At 39.2% G+C, this 16,228-nt stretch overlaps 1 protein-coding gene across 1 annotated transcript; it reads left to right on the forward strand.

Moving 5' to 3' along the window:
• The first annotated feature begins 8,608 nt into the window (after positions 1-8,608).
• Positions 8,609-15,222, forward strand: LOC142041524 (interstitial collagenase-like). The gene is made up of 10 exons (XM_075050428.1): positions 8,609-8,752; positions 9,611-9,855; positions 10,134-10,282; positions 10,373-10,498; positions 11,241-11,402; positions 11,772-11,889; positions 12,567-12,700; positions 13,736-13,895; positions 14,812-14,912; positions 15,122-15,222. Exons 1-10 carry the CDS (start codon positions 8,648-8,650, stop codon positions 15,220-15,222), a joined length of 1,401 nt encoding a protein of 466 aa, XP_074906529.1. The 5' UTR covers positions 8,609-8,647.
• Positions 15,223-16,228: the final 1,006 nt, after the last annotated feature.

Raw genomic sequence — 16,228 nt, forward strand, 5'->3', positions numbered from 1 at the left:
TCTCTGTGGCCAGCCTTATGGCTCTCTGGACCTGGGGGACAGACATGCAGCACCTGCCAGTTCAGTACTGCTGACAATAATCTCCCTGCTGCCGAAGTCAGGCATCACTTGGTAATGCTCCACAGGGGCCCATAACCATTCAGATAGACAGCTAGCAAGATCGAAGGTCTTAGAGAAGGTATCTTTTCTTTTAAGCATGTAAAAAATCTTGCCCAGTACCCACTGTCTCCCCCTCATTAGAAAACTTCCCTACAAAAAGAAAAAAAAAAAAAAAACCAGAAAAAAGATAGTTCTTCTATTTGACTCCTCTTCTCTGTGAATTACAGAATCACAGAATGGTTGAGACTGGCTGGACCTCTTGAGGTCATCTGGTCCAACACCTTTGCTCAAGCAGGGCCACCTAGAGTGGGTTGCCAAGGCTCTACGTGGCTTTTGGAGATACAACTTCTGCACATATGCAAAGAAGAAGACTCCACCACCTCACTGGGCAGCCTCTGTCAGTTCTTGGTCACCCTCAGTAAAAAAGCATTTCCTGATGTTCAGAGGGAACCTCCTGTGTTTCAGTATCTGTCCATTGCTTCTGGTCCTGTCAGGACAAGGCAATTGTATTGTATTTATACATACAACTGTATTGTACAAATGCAGTGAGTTATTTCAACACACTTTATGGAACCTTTTTTCTGATGCATTTTTAAAACCCCTAGTAGCAGGACTACTCAAATGGGGCACTCTGGTGTGGATCTGGACACTGAGCAAATTTTATCTGAATTCTGTCAAGGTCCAAAACATATTATGGCACTCTCAGTCTTGCAAGGCAAATACTGCTGCCACACCCTGCTGTGGAGGTGGCAAACAAGACTTTGCTAACCAAGCAGAACTAGAATCAAAATGTTTAGTTTTAATTACAGCACCTCCAGAAAAGGAGATGAGTAGCTCTGGTTGGTGTCTGATATTGCCACGGTCAGGGAAGCAGGTTCAAGTCTTCTAACTTGAACATTTCTATTGAATTTAGTAGGAAATATTTCAGTGCTGTTTATTTGTTCCTTATTATTTGCCTCATGCTGTTCTTGTTTTCAAATTCTGGTTTTCTTTCATGTTTCTGATATGGCTTTTTGAGTGGTCTCACAACTGCAAGACTTAATCAGTCCATGGTCTCAGCTGTAACAGTAAAAGTCAAAAAGATGAATGAACAGTTTGGCTCATGCTTTATAGATTTTTTAGTTCCTTAAGGAAGTTTCTAACAGTCCTGGGTTTAAGTGGTTTTCTTCAGTTCTTCCTACTGCTGATCCTCCTCTACAGTATCTGTGCCCTCCATAGCACTGCCATTGTGGTTAACTGCACTAGACCATGTTATTTTAAGTGGGATAATCTCTTCTGGCTCTGATCTTTCCAACTTTTTTTGGAAATACTCTCTTTCAGATAGGATTATAGTTCTCAGAGCAAAGCTGGCTTGTCCTAGACCTTTCATGATTGTTTTGTACTTGTCTGGTTCCCACATACTTATCTGACTAGTTCTTCCTTGGTTTTGATGATTTCTGATTAGTCAGGACTCTTTCCTTCCTTATTTTACTAAATGCACACAGATGATCATGCTAATTGTTGCATATGAAGTCTTGGATCTGTAGCAGAAGTAGAGCTTAACCCACTTTAGATCTATCCATCTTAATATAATTTAGCTGGTTTAGTGTTGGATGTTGGTGTCTTTTTTTGCTTCACAAATCTTATTTTGAAAATCTCTGGTACTACTGACAAGTCAGCCTCACCATTTGAGTGAAAGCACGCTTTTGAACTGAAGGTCATTGAACCATATTTGATATCCTGTGCTCTTCTGAGATACAGTTTGAGACCTGGACTCTGAGTTGATATGTTCTTTGTCTGTGGTACACTCAGTCCAACCATTTCAGTTATGGTTTTCTCAGTCTTCTAAACACATCAGGTTTTTTCCATGGTATAGCAAATTTCTAGCCTGTTTGCATGGAAAATTGGGTGAAGATAGAAGTCTCTTCACGAGGAAGGCTTATCATGTGACTTTCTCCTCTAGAATTCAGGTCACAAAAGTTACTTTGTTTTCTTCAATGTTTTATTTATAATGGTCTCATTTGTTGTGATTTTCACCATCTCATCTTGGAGGACTTTTTGCCTACATCTGAATATATCTTTTTGCCTTTTTGCCAAGGGCTCTGTAGTGCGTCTGTCAGACACAATCCAGGAAGTCCAACATGGAAGGCACAACACTATCTACCCCAGGAAAAAACAGTTTGCTTGGATGTTCTTTTTCTTTGGTTTAGAAAACCATTTATTGGTTTTCTTGATTTCACACACTCACCCTGCCCAGAAGGGCCAAATGCCCTTTGATAATGCTCTTGGCAGGAACACATATGTATTACCACAATAGGTAGGGCTGTGGTGGTGAACAGAAAAGCGATTGTGTAATGATTTGGACACCCAGAACTAAAAGTCCACAGAGAGTTTACCACCTAAGTAAAACAGACAAAGGTAACTGATACATCATGGCAGAAAAGAACAAAATTAAAATGAGTCTATTTAACCACTGTTTGCAGGAGGTTGTTCCTAGTGAAATGTTGGCTTGGGTTTAAGGAAAAGGGAGAAAAAAAAGCCCTTTCTTGGTGGCAGAAGCAGAAGATTTGTGAGTTCAGAAGCACTGAAGGCAACTCAGAACTGCAAAGATGCATCTCTCAGCTGCCGTTGGTATTCCAGAGAAAACAGTTAAAGGCTGCCAAGGAGCAGACTTTGTTTCAAGATGATTCCCTGGCAGCCTCTGAACTGCCATCTGGTTGGTCTCCAATCAGCCCGTTCATGTTTGCTCCCTGCCAGCAGGACAACAGATCTTGCAGGTTCACAAGTGGTAGCTGTCTCATGGGATCTTTTGGCATTTGTGCCATGCATCCAGCTGGGGGTCTGTGAGCCTGTAGCAATTCCAGTATGTCCCAAATAGTCCAGAGCCCCGGGACATATGCAGATTTATTTTGTAGATCAGTGTGGAGACATGGATCTCTTCTTGCTGCCTCTTTCAGGGCAAGTTTTATATCTGCACAACTTGTGTGACAACCACCAAGTTTAAAGGCAAAGGATTTCCAGCTGTAAGGTTGGCTCTGCAAGACATCCCAGGGCCTCTCTGCCAACAGGGAAGTCATGACCGGGACACAACAGAGCAGGTTCCCATCCCAGGGACACAACAGAGCAGGTTCCCATCCCAGGCAACAGCTCAGCTGCAGGGATGAAGAATGTGATTTGGTTTTCCTGTGTGTTCAGGAAACAGGTGCTTGGCATGGAAAGTGGCACTCCTTCCCTTCTCCTTTTACTGAAATCATTGATGATGCAATGTCTGAGACTGTGCAAGTCACTGAGGTGTAACTCAGGCACTGCCCCAGTCTGTAACTTGTCACGTTGAATTGGTCTTCTACAATAGAATAATTAGGACTGATTCAGCACCTGACATCCTGAGCCCTGTTGTGGTGGCCTTTGGACCTCAGCATGGCTTGAACTATATCATTGTGCTCCTAACACTGACCAGCATAGCACCCTGGTTTGTAAATGGAGTGGCTGATTGTTCCCTTAGAGCAGAGTCAACAGCATTTCTATAAAGGAAATGTTTAACATTGGGTGACGTTAAGCCACAAGCTTGTGCAAACTTCAAGACATCTGACTTGGAGGGTTGCCTTTGGCTTTTTCATCTCAGTATCAAAATGTACTTTGCTCACTAAGGGAAAATTCTTAATGAATTCTCCAACTTCATGTGACTATCTGGCAACCAGTTGAATATTGCTGCACAGTGACATATCTTTGACACTTCAGTCTTCACATGAAAAGTGACATGCTCCAAGGAAAATAACTTGTTTCAGGATAACATACTTGGTTTGCAGAAAGATTTTTATTTTGTTGCTTCAAAATAGATTGGAAACACAGGAAAAAATGAAGATACGCAAAAGAGCATGGAATGGACATAAAAGTACTTCCTGCAAGAATTATGACTGTACCTTGTAGTGCCACCTGCTACTGAGAAAGCAATTGCAAACATCATTGTGACAAATTGCAATAGTAAACAATTCTTAGAATTATGAAGTACCACTTAATTTTTGTAATATCAAAATTACAGAACTACCAATCGAAGTTCCCTTTTCTACAGTAATTCTGTAGTGAGAGACTTTGATTTAGAGAAATCCCACTATGATTCACACTGTGAATTTATTTTTTCATTATTTAGTCAGGGGTGTGGCGTGAAGGCGAAAGCCATTAGAAGATTTTAAACATTTTAAAACATTATCAGATATAACTAGGGGAAAAGGGAAACAGCCTGAAGAGCCAAATACAAGCTCCGGGTACAGTGAAGTACAAAGTAAATCAAAATCACTGAGGCAGAAAATTGTTCCAGGCTGGGAGACTTTTCTGGGGAAATATGTCTCCTCTCATGCTTCTGCCTAAATGTCCTTTTCAATCAATGATGGAAGGAGGACACATGCTGGTTAGACCTCTGGCAGTGCTTACATTCCTATGCAGACTTAATGAATGAGGAACAGTGAGTAGAGTACCTAGAAAAGGGACACTTCGAGGTCCCTTGTCTCAACATGAACAAGAAGGGTGCAGTTTTGCTAAGGAAGAAGCGTGCAAATAAAGGAGGATTATTGCTAATACAGGGAGATGCAAGCCTGTACTGCCTGCATGTACAATGGAACAACCCTTGAAAACACTGACCCTTTCTCAACAACGGTGTCTATCCCCTCTTCCTTAGGTACCTAGTTTGGGTTTAGCAGTGACTTAGCAGATGGGTCCCAGACCTGGTGGGTGATTCGGGGCGACCTGAGTGAGGTACTGGTGCTCGTAGTCCAGGCAAGGGCTGCCTCTGAAGATCAGTTGGTGGTAGTTAAGGGCAAAGTTTACCTCTCTTCATTGGTTACATGGAGATTTTAGGAAAACTTCAGGCAGGGCCAATGTGTTAGGAGTTGTCCAGATCTGGTACCCTGACAGAGGTGAAGCTGCTGCAGCTCCATGCCCCCAGGTCCAGCCAACAGTAAGGCTGAACATGTATTCCCAGTAGGCACATGTACACAGACATACATACATGCACACACAAGTGCATACACACAAAGACACTATGGATCCCCCGGCAGCTGGGGTCAGACAACCCATCCATCCAGCAGCTGCCCTGGGATGTGCTGGTGTCCCCTGCTGCCTCATGGATACCCACACAAACAGGTTTCTCTGCTGACCCCAGATCCCACAGCCTCCCCAGTTACTGACTTGGGCCCCCGGTCCCTCAAGTAGCCAACCCACAGAACCCTGGTCTCTCCAGTATCCAGCCCTGGCTTATGGCCTCTTTGATACCCAGATCCCAACCTCTTACCCTACTCACTGGCTCATCCAGCTGGATCTTTGTTAGTGCTTCCACACCTACATATGCACCCAACTGACATGCATGCACCTCGGTCTCTCCAGTTGCCTCACCACAGACATGGGGGCCTCCAGCCTCTGGTGCCACCCCAGGGGCTGTCACTGAGACCCCTCCACACACACCCCTGCACACAGGACAGAGCCCAAGAAAATAGCTAGAAATGCGTTTTAGTGAGAGGCCAGGACAGACTGTGCTGGTCAGGTGCAGGTGAACACAACGGTCCCACAAGCAAACTGAGGAACTGTGTAGACATTGGTTGGCACTCAGTAAAAATTCTTGTGTATTTCGAGGGGTCTTAGCTTCATTTTGGCATATTCATGTCTCTGTCTCTTGGGTTTAGAGTTTTTTGTCTGAAGGCAAGTGCTTGAAAAGGAGAGGGTGGCAATGTGCTAGCTGCCACACCATAGGAAGAGCAGATGCCTGAAACCTCTCCTTCCCTTGTTTGAGGGAGATGTGCCAAAGGACACGCAGTAGGAAGCCAATGCAGACAGTGAAACGGGACATGACTTTGTAGCCCAACACTGTGGAAATTCCCAAGACAGAGGGAAGCCACTGCTTCTGCTTCCTCTTCCTGGTGCTGTTTAAGGTTTACCACTTGATGACTCTTCAAATACTTACAGTTCCCACAGCTAGTGCTGGAGTCCAGGACTTTCTAGTCCTGCCACTGGCTGCCTTGGAAAGTAATTTATTTAAAATTCCCTAGAAAACAACCAGATGTTCCTTCTCACCCTCTGCCTGACTCAATATCCTCATGGTCACATTAAAATTTGGCCATAGACCCTTCGCAGAAATGTGCAAGGCAGCAGAACCTCTCTGTGCAAGCTGCAGTTCATGATTTCCTAACACTCCCATCTGAGCCACCAGACTCATCTGATTAATCTGCATCTCATGTGCTTAAACATGCCCATGATGCCTTCGGAAAAGAAAAGAAAATGGGATAGAAGAAATAAGGAGATAACTACTCCTTAGGAAACAAAAGAAGAAGAAATAAACAGAGGCATTGAATCAGGAACTATATAAACCAGCCTACAGAAATACATGAAGGAGAAATATTTACAGGGAAATAACACTTGTTTAGCAACAGAGTTAGAGAAGTTAAGCAGCATTTCACAAATCCCAGGATCTTATGAGTTGTAGCAAAGACTTTGGAGACGTATCTAACACACAAAATTATTTTGTTCATGTCTGAAAATCAAGATGGATTAAGAATAATCAACAATGAAGTTTTCTTGGACTATGAACCATGAGGCTGAATCTTTTTACATCTACAAAAGCTTTACCCTTTGAAGAATTATTTTCCTGGTCATTTCAAATACCAGCACTGGACTGTTGCTTCTGCTTTTGAAATGTCCTGTATTAGCTTTAGTCAATTACTCCAGACAAGCAATGTGAGTTGCATTGGAAGTAATTTGTTTTTCCCAGGAATGATATCTTCTCTGCTGAACCTAGATACAATTAGTGGGAGCTACACTACAGTGAGTGTAGAATCATATACTAAATACATTATTTTTCCCTGACGTTTGGGAAACTGTGTGAAGTACTTCCCAGCACAATTAAAATTTTCATCCTGTATTGAGCTCTTTCAAAGCAAAACTTGCTTATATATTGGGAAAAAAGAAAAGGTACATATTTGTATTTCTCCCTCTCACTAGCATTTATTATTTCCCTTTTAAGTTCTCCAAGGAGGCTCTTTGCCTCCAACAAGGACAGCAACATCAAAACCATTCTGAAAGGTGTCCAGCGTGTATTTGACAGCTTCTAGAGTTAGCAAACATGCAGCCCCTTCAGGCCATCTACTCTAGTGTTTAGCTGTCCTTGCAGTTAGAAATGTTTTCCTCAGTTTAGGGGTCTATGCTGTAGGTTCCCACATGTGTTCTGGGTATTTAAACTTCTCTTATCATTGGTACAGTCCTAGCCAATATAGTCAATGAAGAATAGAGAGCAGTTCATCTCATCTTAAAGTCCACGTCATACAGTCAGTTGAATCACTTTCTAGAAACCATTGTCCAAAATGAGTGTTTAGACACCTAAATAACTTACCCATATCTACACAATGAAACACTTAAAGCTGATTGCACCTTATTGCTCATTTGCCTGTACCTGAGACATCCACCTGGGGCTGGCTGCCATGACACAGGAGCTACAGAGACCTACATCCTTCCAGGGCATCTGGAGGTCAGGTCGGATTCCCTAGAGCATCTCAAATAGCACTAATGCTCAGGCAGCTGAATCCCAAACCTCATGACTAAACTTAATTGCTGTTGTTTAAGACCATTCTAGAGTTTTGGAGAACAGTCACTGTTTCCCTTTTAGGAAAAAACTTTCATGTATTTAACAGCATTTATCATGGCTCCCCTTGCTCTTCCTTCCATGAAACAGTCACAAAATAGTTACTTTAATTTTCCTTTTCCAGACTCACAAAAGTTCCTGTTGGGCTTTATGGAATCTTTCCAACCAGAGGTCAACTCTCTGCCTGGATCCAAACACACTGTGGCAACTGAGACCTTACCTGTGCTGGCAAGGGTATAAACATTATTTTACTTACCATGCATATGGGAACCCAGTTTATGCATTCCAGTAACATGACTGATTTTTGTTAATATCAGTCAAAACAAGTTGAATCATTTTAGCACTCAGTTTTGCTAGCATCATAAGATTGTTTTAGACAGAACTTTTAAATAGCTGATGACAGCCCTACTGGAGTTATGATGCTGATTATTGCTAGATAAGATTGGTTCTTTGTACTGTCTTTTATATTTTATTATTACATATTATGGCATAATATGCTAAATTTTGTTAAATATTAAAACATATATATCATATATATAGCATAATGTTATTCATTATAATACAATGTTATGTTACTGTTATATGTTATTTCTTATTATTTCTCCAGTTTGTCAAGACCTTGTCCTACAAATAGTCTAAATTCATGATTCAAAAATACCTGTGAAATGTAGCTCCACATTTTACCTGAATAGCGTTTCCTCATTTATTAAACACGCTACAAAATTGCCCAAACCAGAAGGCTGAGGCAAAGTAAGGACAGTAACATTAGTTAAACACATTGCGTCATTACCTGATGAAGAAACTGTTATGCATCATTTTTACTAATCAGAGGATATTATACAGCATGAGTCAGACTGTCACTGATTGACGAATTAGCTATATAAACAGAGCTGAGAAGCATGTTCAATAGCTCAAGACTGAAACTGAGGCAGACAAGCTTAGACAAGGATGAAGATCCTTTCGCTTCTCCTGTTGGTGTATGTGGCTGTCTCCTCTGGTTTTCCTGTGGCTCCAGAAGCAGAAGATGAGGGAAAAACCCTACGGCTTGTAGAGGTAAATATTTTTCAGTGCATTTCTAAGTAAAACATAAGGTAGTGTGAAAATTATGTGGAACTTACTTAGCCGAAAGTCATCTGAATATTGTATAACTTCACTTTTCATGTTGTCAGTAAAGTGACAACAAAACTACCAAAGCATGAGTTCTAGCAGCAAGGCTCTGTGGCTGTGCAGAAGTAGTCAAACTCAGCAACAATTTACATGTCGGAATGTAATTTGAAACTTCTGGTATGACTGGTCTCAGTAACATAAGGGAGGAAACTTGGTTGAAGCAGGCACGTATTTCAACATTTTGCTGAATGGATCTTTTATGGAATACTTTGAAAAAAAAGGGACATCTATGAGAAATACAACACTTACATAGACACAACACCATTTATTGGAGACAAAATTGCTGAAATTTAGTAGGAAGACCTGAGTTCCTAATAACTTATTTTGTAGCTAAAAATAGATGGCCTGATTTGCCATGTGCTGACTCTCTAGTAGTAGTCACCTGCTTTGTTGGGAATCCTGGCTGTGTGGAGTGTCACTGCCAATCTCTATTTCCTTGAAAGAGACCAGTTATAAGCTTCCTCATATTGGGCACCATAAATTATTAACAGTAAAAATTAGATTTTAAACACATTTCTTCACATATACCACCTGTGAAACAAGAAATTTGGAAAACTATATGAAAACACTAAGTTATATCTGACTCTTCACACCAGCTCCTGGAGAAAATAGGCTGTTCTTGCTGCTGGTGAACACAGGGCATGTCAATATGGGAACAGTTCAAGATTACTTAGAAAACTTAAGTGTGACTGAAGACAGCACTGATATGCCACAATGTTCTTCTTTTTTTAAACTCTTGTTCAGAGTTATCTACAGAATTTCTATGGTCTTCAAAGGGATGACCACCCTCATGTAAGAAAGAAGGGTGAAAATTCCCTTGCTGCAAAGCTCAAGGAAATGCAGGCATTCTTTGGACTACAAATGACTGGGAAACCTGATCTTGACACTTTGAAGATGATGAGAAAACCCAGATGTGGTGTACCTGATATAGGGCAATACGTGTTCACAGCAGGGAATCCCAAATGGAAAAGAAATAATCTGACATACAGGTAACCTTTCCTAATCAGATACAAAAAGATATAAAACTAGCATCCTAATTTTGGGGGGTCTGAAGTAAGTACATTATGCCATGTACAGATATCCAGAGTGATTAACTGATTTCTGGAAGAAGACAGGCACTCTAGAAGGTGGTATCTAAAATGAAGACATTATTAATTTTCATTCATGAAGGATATGTCTAAGATTTCTGACTTTTGTACAAGTTATTATTTTTCAGCTAAAATGCTGTATTCTTAAAAATATATAATGTGCTGGGCTTGCTTTGAAGGATTTTGAATTACACCCCAAAGATGAGACGAGCTGATGTAGATGAAGCAATCCAAAAAGCTCTCAGTGTCTGGAGCAACGTGACACCATTGACATTCCAAAAAGTTGAGGACAAAGAAGCAGATATAATGATCTCTTTTGCTTATAGAGGTAACATTGATATGTTTACATATTAAATAGCCATCTGCGATCATAGAAATCATTTAGGATTCTAACTGATTTTTTCCCTCTTAATTTTAGACCACCAAGACAACTCTCCTTTTGATGGCCCCAATGGGCAGCTGGCTCATGCTTTCCAGCCTGGTGAAGGTATTGGTGGAGATGTACATCTTGATGAGGAGGAAGCCTGGACAAAAGATGGAAGAGGTAAGGACTTTGTAACTGGATTACTTTATATTTCATTTATATAGTTTTACCTCATACAATCTTATCTCGTGTGATGCTTAGTTCCTGAGCCTGATTACAGGCAAAAAGTGAGTAAAAGCAGCAGAACTTATCTTTTTAAATTGCTTTGCTCTTTTTTTTTTCCCATTTGTAGGAATCTATTTGCAGAAAAAAGTTTTTAGGTCATAGTGGTTTATAATGGCAACTAAGTGAGCACTTAAAAATACTTCTTTTGTTCAGATGAAACCTAAAACTTGGATACAGGAGGATCTGGTGGTAAACTTCTCAAATCAAATCCTTTCTCTTTCTTAAGCTAACACTTCAAAGTTTGGTGCTAACTAGGGTATTTGAGTGTCACAAAAACTGTTATCTCAGTGTTTGTTTTGAAGGTTTTTTTCTGTTGCATCACTGAACCTCCACTTGTTGGCATGATCCTCAATCTGAGCATTTATGTGATAGCAGGAGAAACACGGTTTGTGTTTAAGTCACAAGGACACTAGAGAAAGGACAATGAGACCACTGTTAAGGCTGGACATTCTTTAAGTACTCATATAGCTCTTCTGTTACAATATTTTTGAGTTGTGATGTTGATTGATAGCATTACTTACAGCCTCTCTGTACCTGTAGTGTATTTTGGGAGGATGCATAACTGTTCCCCATTTAGTCAACTGTGCTGAATACTGAAACAGATTTTACCTTGTTTCATATGATTTTTATCCTACAGGCTACAATTTGTTCATTGTTGTTGCCCATGAGCTTGGCCATTCACTGGGTTTGTCTCATTCAAATGATCCTGGAGCACTGATGTATCCAACTTACTCCTACACGGATCCCAATGAATTCCTTCTTCCTCAGGATGACATTGATGGCATTCAAGCCATCTATGGTAAGAAATAATATTTTTATTTAATATTTCTACTTCAGAGGCTGGTTAACAGTAATAAGAATATATTTAAAATATGGTTATTCCACCAAAATGAGAGATTTAACTGCTGCTGAACAATGAATAACAAAAGACAGAAAATTCCTGGAAGCTAACCTCAGCTGAGGTCCAGTTCTGCAAAAAACTCATTTTGGAAAAGATAAACACAACTGATTTTATCAACACTAAAAGCCTGCTTTCAGTGACAGACTCTTAGTTTAAAACCACATGCCTTCTCATTCTCTGTGAAGAGGGTTCTTGGTGTTCTCGAGGACCTTCTAAATGCTGTCTTTATATTTCTCCATACTTAAAGATAAAATATTCTTCCTATAGGACAGTCTAATGCTGCTGTGCAGCCAACAGGACCCGTAACTCCCCAAGCTTGTGACCCAAATTTGACATTTGATGCTATTACTACACTACGTGGAGAAACAATATTCTTCAAGGGCAGGTAACAACAATAAGCATATATATTATCTATTTAAAATATTCAGTAGTTTTAAAAAAATCTGTAATCCATGAGGGAAAATGTCCTTTTGGAATGTAGTACAAAGAGAAGCCCTAGAAAACCACTATGTATTTACACAAGCAAAAGTTCTCAAATCATGAATCCTAGGTGCCCTAGTTGACAAGAGCAGTGAAGAAGATGAGGGCTTGTAGGTTGCTTTCCAACTGTTCTGCTGCTGTGGCCACTGCTGCCACAGACTTGTCTCTGAACTCGATTCAACTAAGAGCAAAGCAAGAGCATTCATATATTCCTTAGAAATGTGTCCATGGGTCCCACACTGTAACCTTTCTGCTACTCCTCAACATAAGAGCAGGGGCAGAACTGAAAGTGCTGTTATGTAGAAAGATGCCTGTTAGGTGGTTACTGAAGCCAACTCTTAGCCTGCTTGTCCTACAGAGAGATAGAAGGGCTTATATTCATCTTGTCTGGTTTTTAGCATGCAACTGAGGTGCTAAAGTTAAGAGTGCAGTCGCTCTAGATTTCCTTTACATTCAGTGGAGGGGGATATTCACACCCAGGTACACATCTCCCCCATGTTATACTCCGGGATCTATAATAATTATTTTGCACTTATGATATGAGTGGAACTATTTTATTGCATCAATTTTTGTTTAAACCAGATACATGCTGCGCAAACATCCTGAGAGGACAGAGGCAGAGCTCAATTTTATCTCACTGTTCTGGCCAAAGTTACCATCAGGAATTCAAGCTGCTTATGAAAACATTGAGAGGGATGAAGTTTTACTTTTTAAAGGTAATGGAATCTGAAATTGTCTACTTTTTCTGACCAGTTACTCCCTGCTCCTTTGCAAACTATGCAATTACAAAAGTCAAATTGCTTTTTAAGGAAGATCAGTGAAACAGAGAATCTTACAGATCTGCAAATAGTTAAATGAGAGGTGCATAGTTATACTGCTGTAAGGGATCTTCAGCGATCATAATCCTGAAAACTTACCCCTCTGTTATAGTTAATGCTCTGAAAAACAAGACCTGAAAATACTTTCCCTTCTTCAGGTCTAGTTCTCTTCAGGCAACAGCATTATGCTTTACGCAGAAGGATTTTTGCTGAATTCAGTTGGCAAATACAGGAATTTGTACACTACTGTTATTGATATGCTTATTAGTATTTTGTAATATTTTGGAAAAAACAACAACAAAAAATGTTGGTGGAAAAGCATACTGTGAGAGGAAAATTGTTCACTGAAAAAACAATCAGTCCTTTTCATTAAATGTCTCAAATATGCTTTAAATATCTCAAATAACTTCATTACGCACATATTACAGTACATGATACGTTACTGTATATAAATATGTTAACTGCATCTAAAATTACTAAAGCATTTTGATTAGACATATGCCCTTTGTAACAGTTTAGTTTAATGCACATTGTCTAGTTTTAAAAATATTATATGGCTCTATAATCAAGTAGCATATTACAGGAATTTAATAAACTCAATATCTCAACCCAATGTCAATGGATTAACTCATCAACCCCCAGCCCTCCCCAAGTTGTTACACAGACACATACTTTATATTAATTTGAAAAAAATCTAAAAGTACTATCCATACACCTTATGCTTCTAATTTTTTACTCATATAAACAAAAGACATTTCCATTGTCTTCATGATGTAGTCCCAGTGTAAGAATTAGAACAATTTTCTAAAGTAATAAACTGAAAGGAATAATATGGATATCTAAGACACATTGTTTGCTACTCATCTAAAACGCAATTAAATGCTGTTTATAAATAGAAAAAAAAAACAAATTAAATGTGCTTATATTTTTCAGAGGATAAATATTGGGTTCTCAGGGGATATGACATTGCACCTGGCTATCCTAAACAAATCTATCATTTGGGGTTCCCAAAGACTGTTAAAAGAGTTAATGCAGCTTACAGTGATGAAGCCACAGGAAAAACATACTTCTTTATAGCTGACAGATACTGGAGGTAAGACTTAATATTCATTTACTAGAAGGCATATCTTCACTTGTCCCTGAGGACTGATGAATTACTATAAAATTCAAGTGCAACGACGTTTAAACCAGTTATACTCCAGAAATTTAAACAGGATTCTCTGGATGTTTAAAAATTTTAAGCACTTGCTAGGAAATGTCAACTTTTTTATAGAATTTTTTTGACATTGATTAGGTTCCCATAGCAGGAATGTAATTACTTGCAAGTGAATGAAACATCTGCCCGATAAAAGAGTTATTTTCTAGTAAATTATTCACCTTTTCTCCACAACAGTGCTGGTTTTCTGTGCAATGTTGTGATAGTGTCCGCTTTTTATTCACATTTCAAACAAACTGAACTGCTAATAAAAAGGGTTGTAACTGAATTTCTCTGTGAACACACTATAAATATTTTATTGTACAGTTGGTCGTATTTATAGTTCAAGTGTAGCTCATGACAAATTCCAGAGAGTAATTTTGTTTAAGAAGTACATAGTTGACACTAATACAAATATGTTTCAGGACTGTGCTACCATCTTCTACTCCCAAATTTCATGTTTTGCTTTTATACTGAACTGGATATCCAGTGCCTCAAGATAGAAGCTCATTTTATGGGCAAGTGGTGGCCAAGGCTCTGGACATTCCAGAAAAGCATTAATAAATTCCTGGGCTGCATTTCCAAGGTCCTTGAGAGCCTTGTTACAAACTTTACCAAAGGCAGGATTCTGAATCTCAAGACACTCATAATGTGAGAATCCTAATACATAACAGGAAGAATCAAAAAGCTACTTCCGCTAATCTTTATAAGACTTCATAGTAACAGTAGATTTGCATATGTGTATGAATTTGCTTCAGACTTTCAAAATATTCTCTGCTTCCTCACAAATTGTAATGATGTTTCTTATGTTAAGATATGACGAAAACAAAAAATCCATGGATAGTGATTATCCCAGGAAAATAGTCTCCGACTTTGGAAAAATTGGCAGAGTTGATGCTGTTTTCCAGAAAAATGGTAAGTAAAACATAGCCTTCATCTGGGTTTACTTGAACATTTGGGCTTCTGTAGATAGAATCATCTGTTTTCAAAAGCCTGTTATTAACCTTAATGAGATAGAAATGAAAAATAGCAAGTATACATGGACGGATTATGTTGGGGTTTTTTCCCAAAATACTGAAAAGAAGTCACCTATGAAATATAATTGCATTAAATTTTATTTCTAGGCTATGTCTACTTCTTCCATGGAACAACTCAGTTCCAATTTGATCCTCGTGCCAAACGGATTGTCAGAAAAATGAAGAGCATCAGCTGGTTTAATTGTTAATTGCAATGTTTTTCCATATACACACTGTATGTTTCTATGTGCTGAACTTTTCAGCATTTCATGACTATCAGGTCAGAATGGATTTCTGCCTAAATGCTGTGGAAGTATAGTCTTAATAATTATTTAATGTAAACAAATACATTTATATAATTTATCACCATTTCACCTGCTACATTAAAGTTTCTTAATAAATTATGTTTGTCATATCATTGTGTCCTTGATGTCTTATTTGCACTAATACTCAAGAGCCAAGTCTAACTTCCAAACACTAAAAAATGTATTCTGGCATGAAACATCAGATCTTTTTCCCCAAAACAGAGAAAGGAGCAGCCAGCTGCCTCTGAACTCCATCACTCCATACAAGCCCTGGTGAAAATCCTATGGGTGATTAGGCCAGTTGGGGCTCATTAACATCAGTCTACAAATCATGCTTCCACTTTCTGTTCCTCTTTCCCCAACTTCCACTCTTAGCCTTCCCTCCAGGGTGTATGTCTCTGCAAGTGTAGGCAGGTTTGGTTTTTTTCCTCATGTTTTTGGGTTTAGGAACTGGGTTTAAGCCTGGAAATGTAGATTAAAAAGGACCCCTGAGATCACTGAAACAAGTCCCTTGCTATCACAGGCAGCCACAACATATAACAGACAAATAAACCTCTTTACTCAAGGCTCTTTCAAGTGCTTACTACGCCAGTAGTTAGTAAATCCCTCCTAATTTCAGTGGGTTAAAGGATGAAGAAATTTGCTTAAAAAATGAAAAATCTTGGCCAAAAATATTTGATAGATAAGTTCATGAAAAAGACGGCTTAACTTCCATCTTAACTGCAATTTTTTCAAATATGCTCAACTAAAATTGTGTTTGAAAGGTTATCCACTTTCTCTTTAGTCTTTGTAGCTCAGCTTATAACATTAGAAGCAATATGACCATAACAAAATGTATTATATTGTATGACATCTGTATTATTCTACATCCTTCAGAGGAAGGTTTCAGGTTACTGTAACAGAAGTAATT

Source organism: Buteo buteo, chromosome 18 (assembly GCF_964188355.1).
Source record: "Buteo buteo chromosome 18, bButBut1.hap1.1, whole genome shotgun sequence".
Classification (NCBI taxonomy): Eukaryota; Metazoa; Chordata; class Aves; order Accipitriformes; family Accipitridae; genus Buteo; species Buteo buteo.

Excerpts from the sequence above, each read along its gene's own strand:
- LOC142041524 (XM_075050428.1), top strand. The coding sequence starts at position 8,648 with ATGAAGATCCTTTCGCTTCTCCTGTTGGTGTATGTGGCTGTCTCCTCT. Across the intron at positions 10,499-11,240 it reads CTGGACAAAAGATGGAAGAG|GCTACAATTTGTTCATTGTT; the intron begins GTAAGGACTTTG and ends TTTATCCTACAG. Across the intron at positions 13,896-14,811 it reads ATAGCTGACAGATACTGGAG|ATATGACGAAAACAAAAAAT; the intron begins GTAAGACTTAAT and ends TCTTATGTTAAG.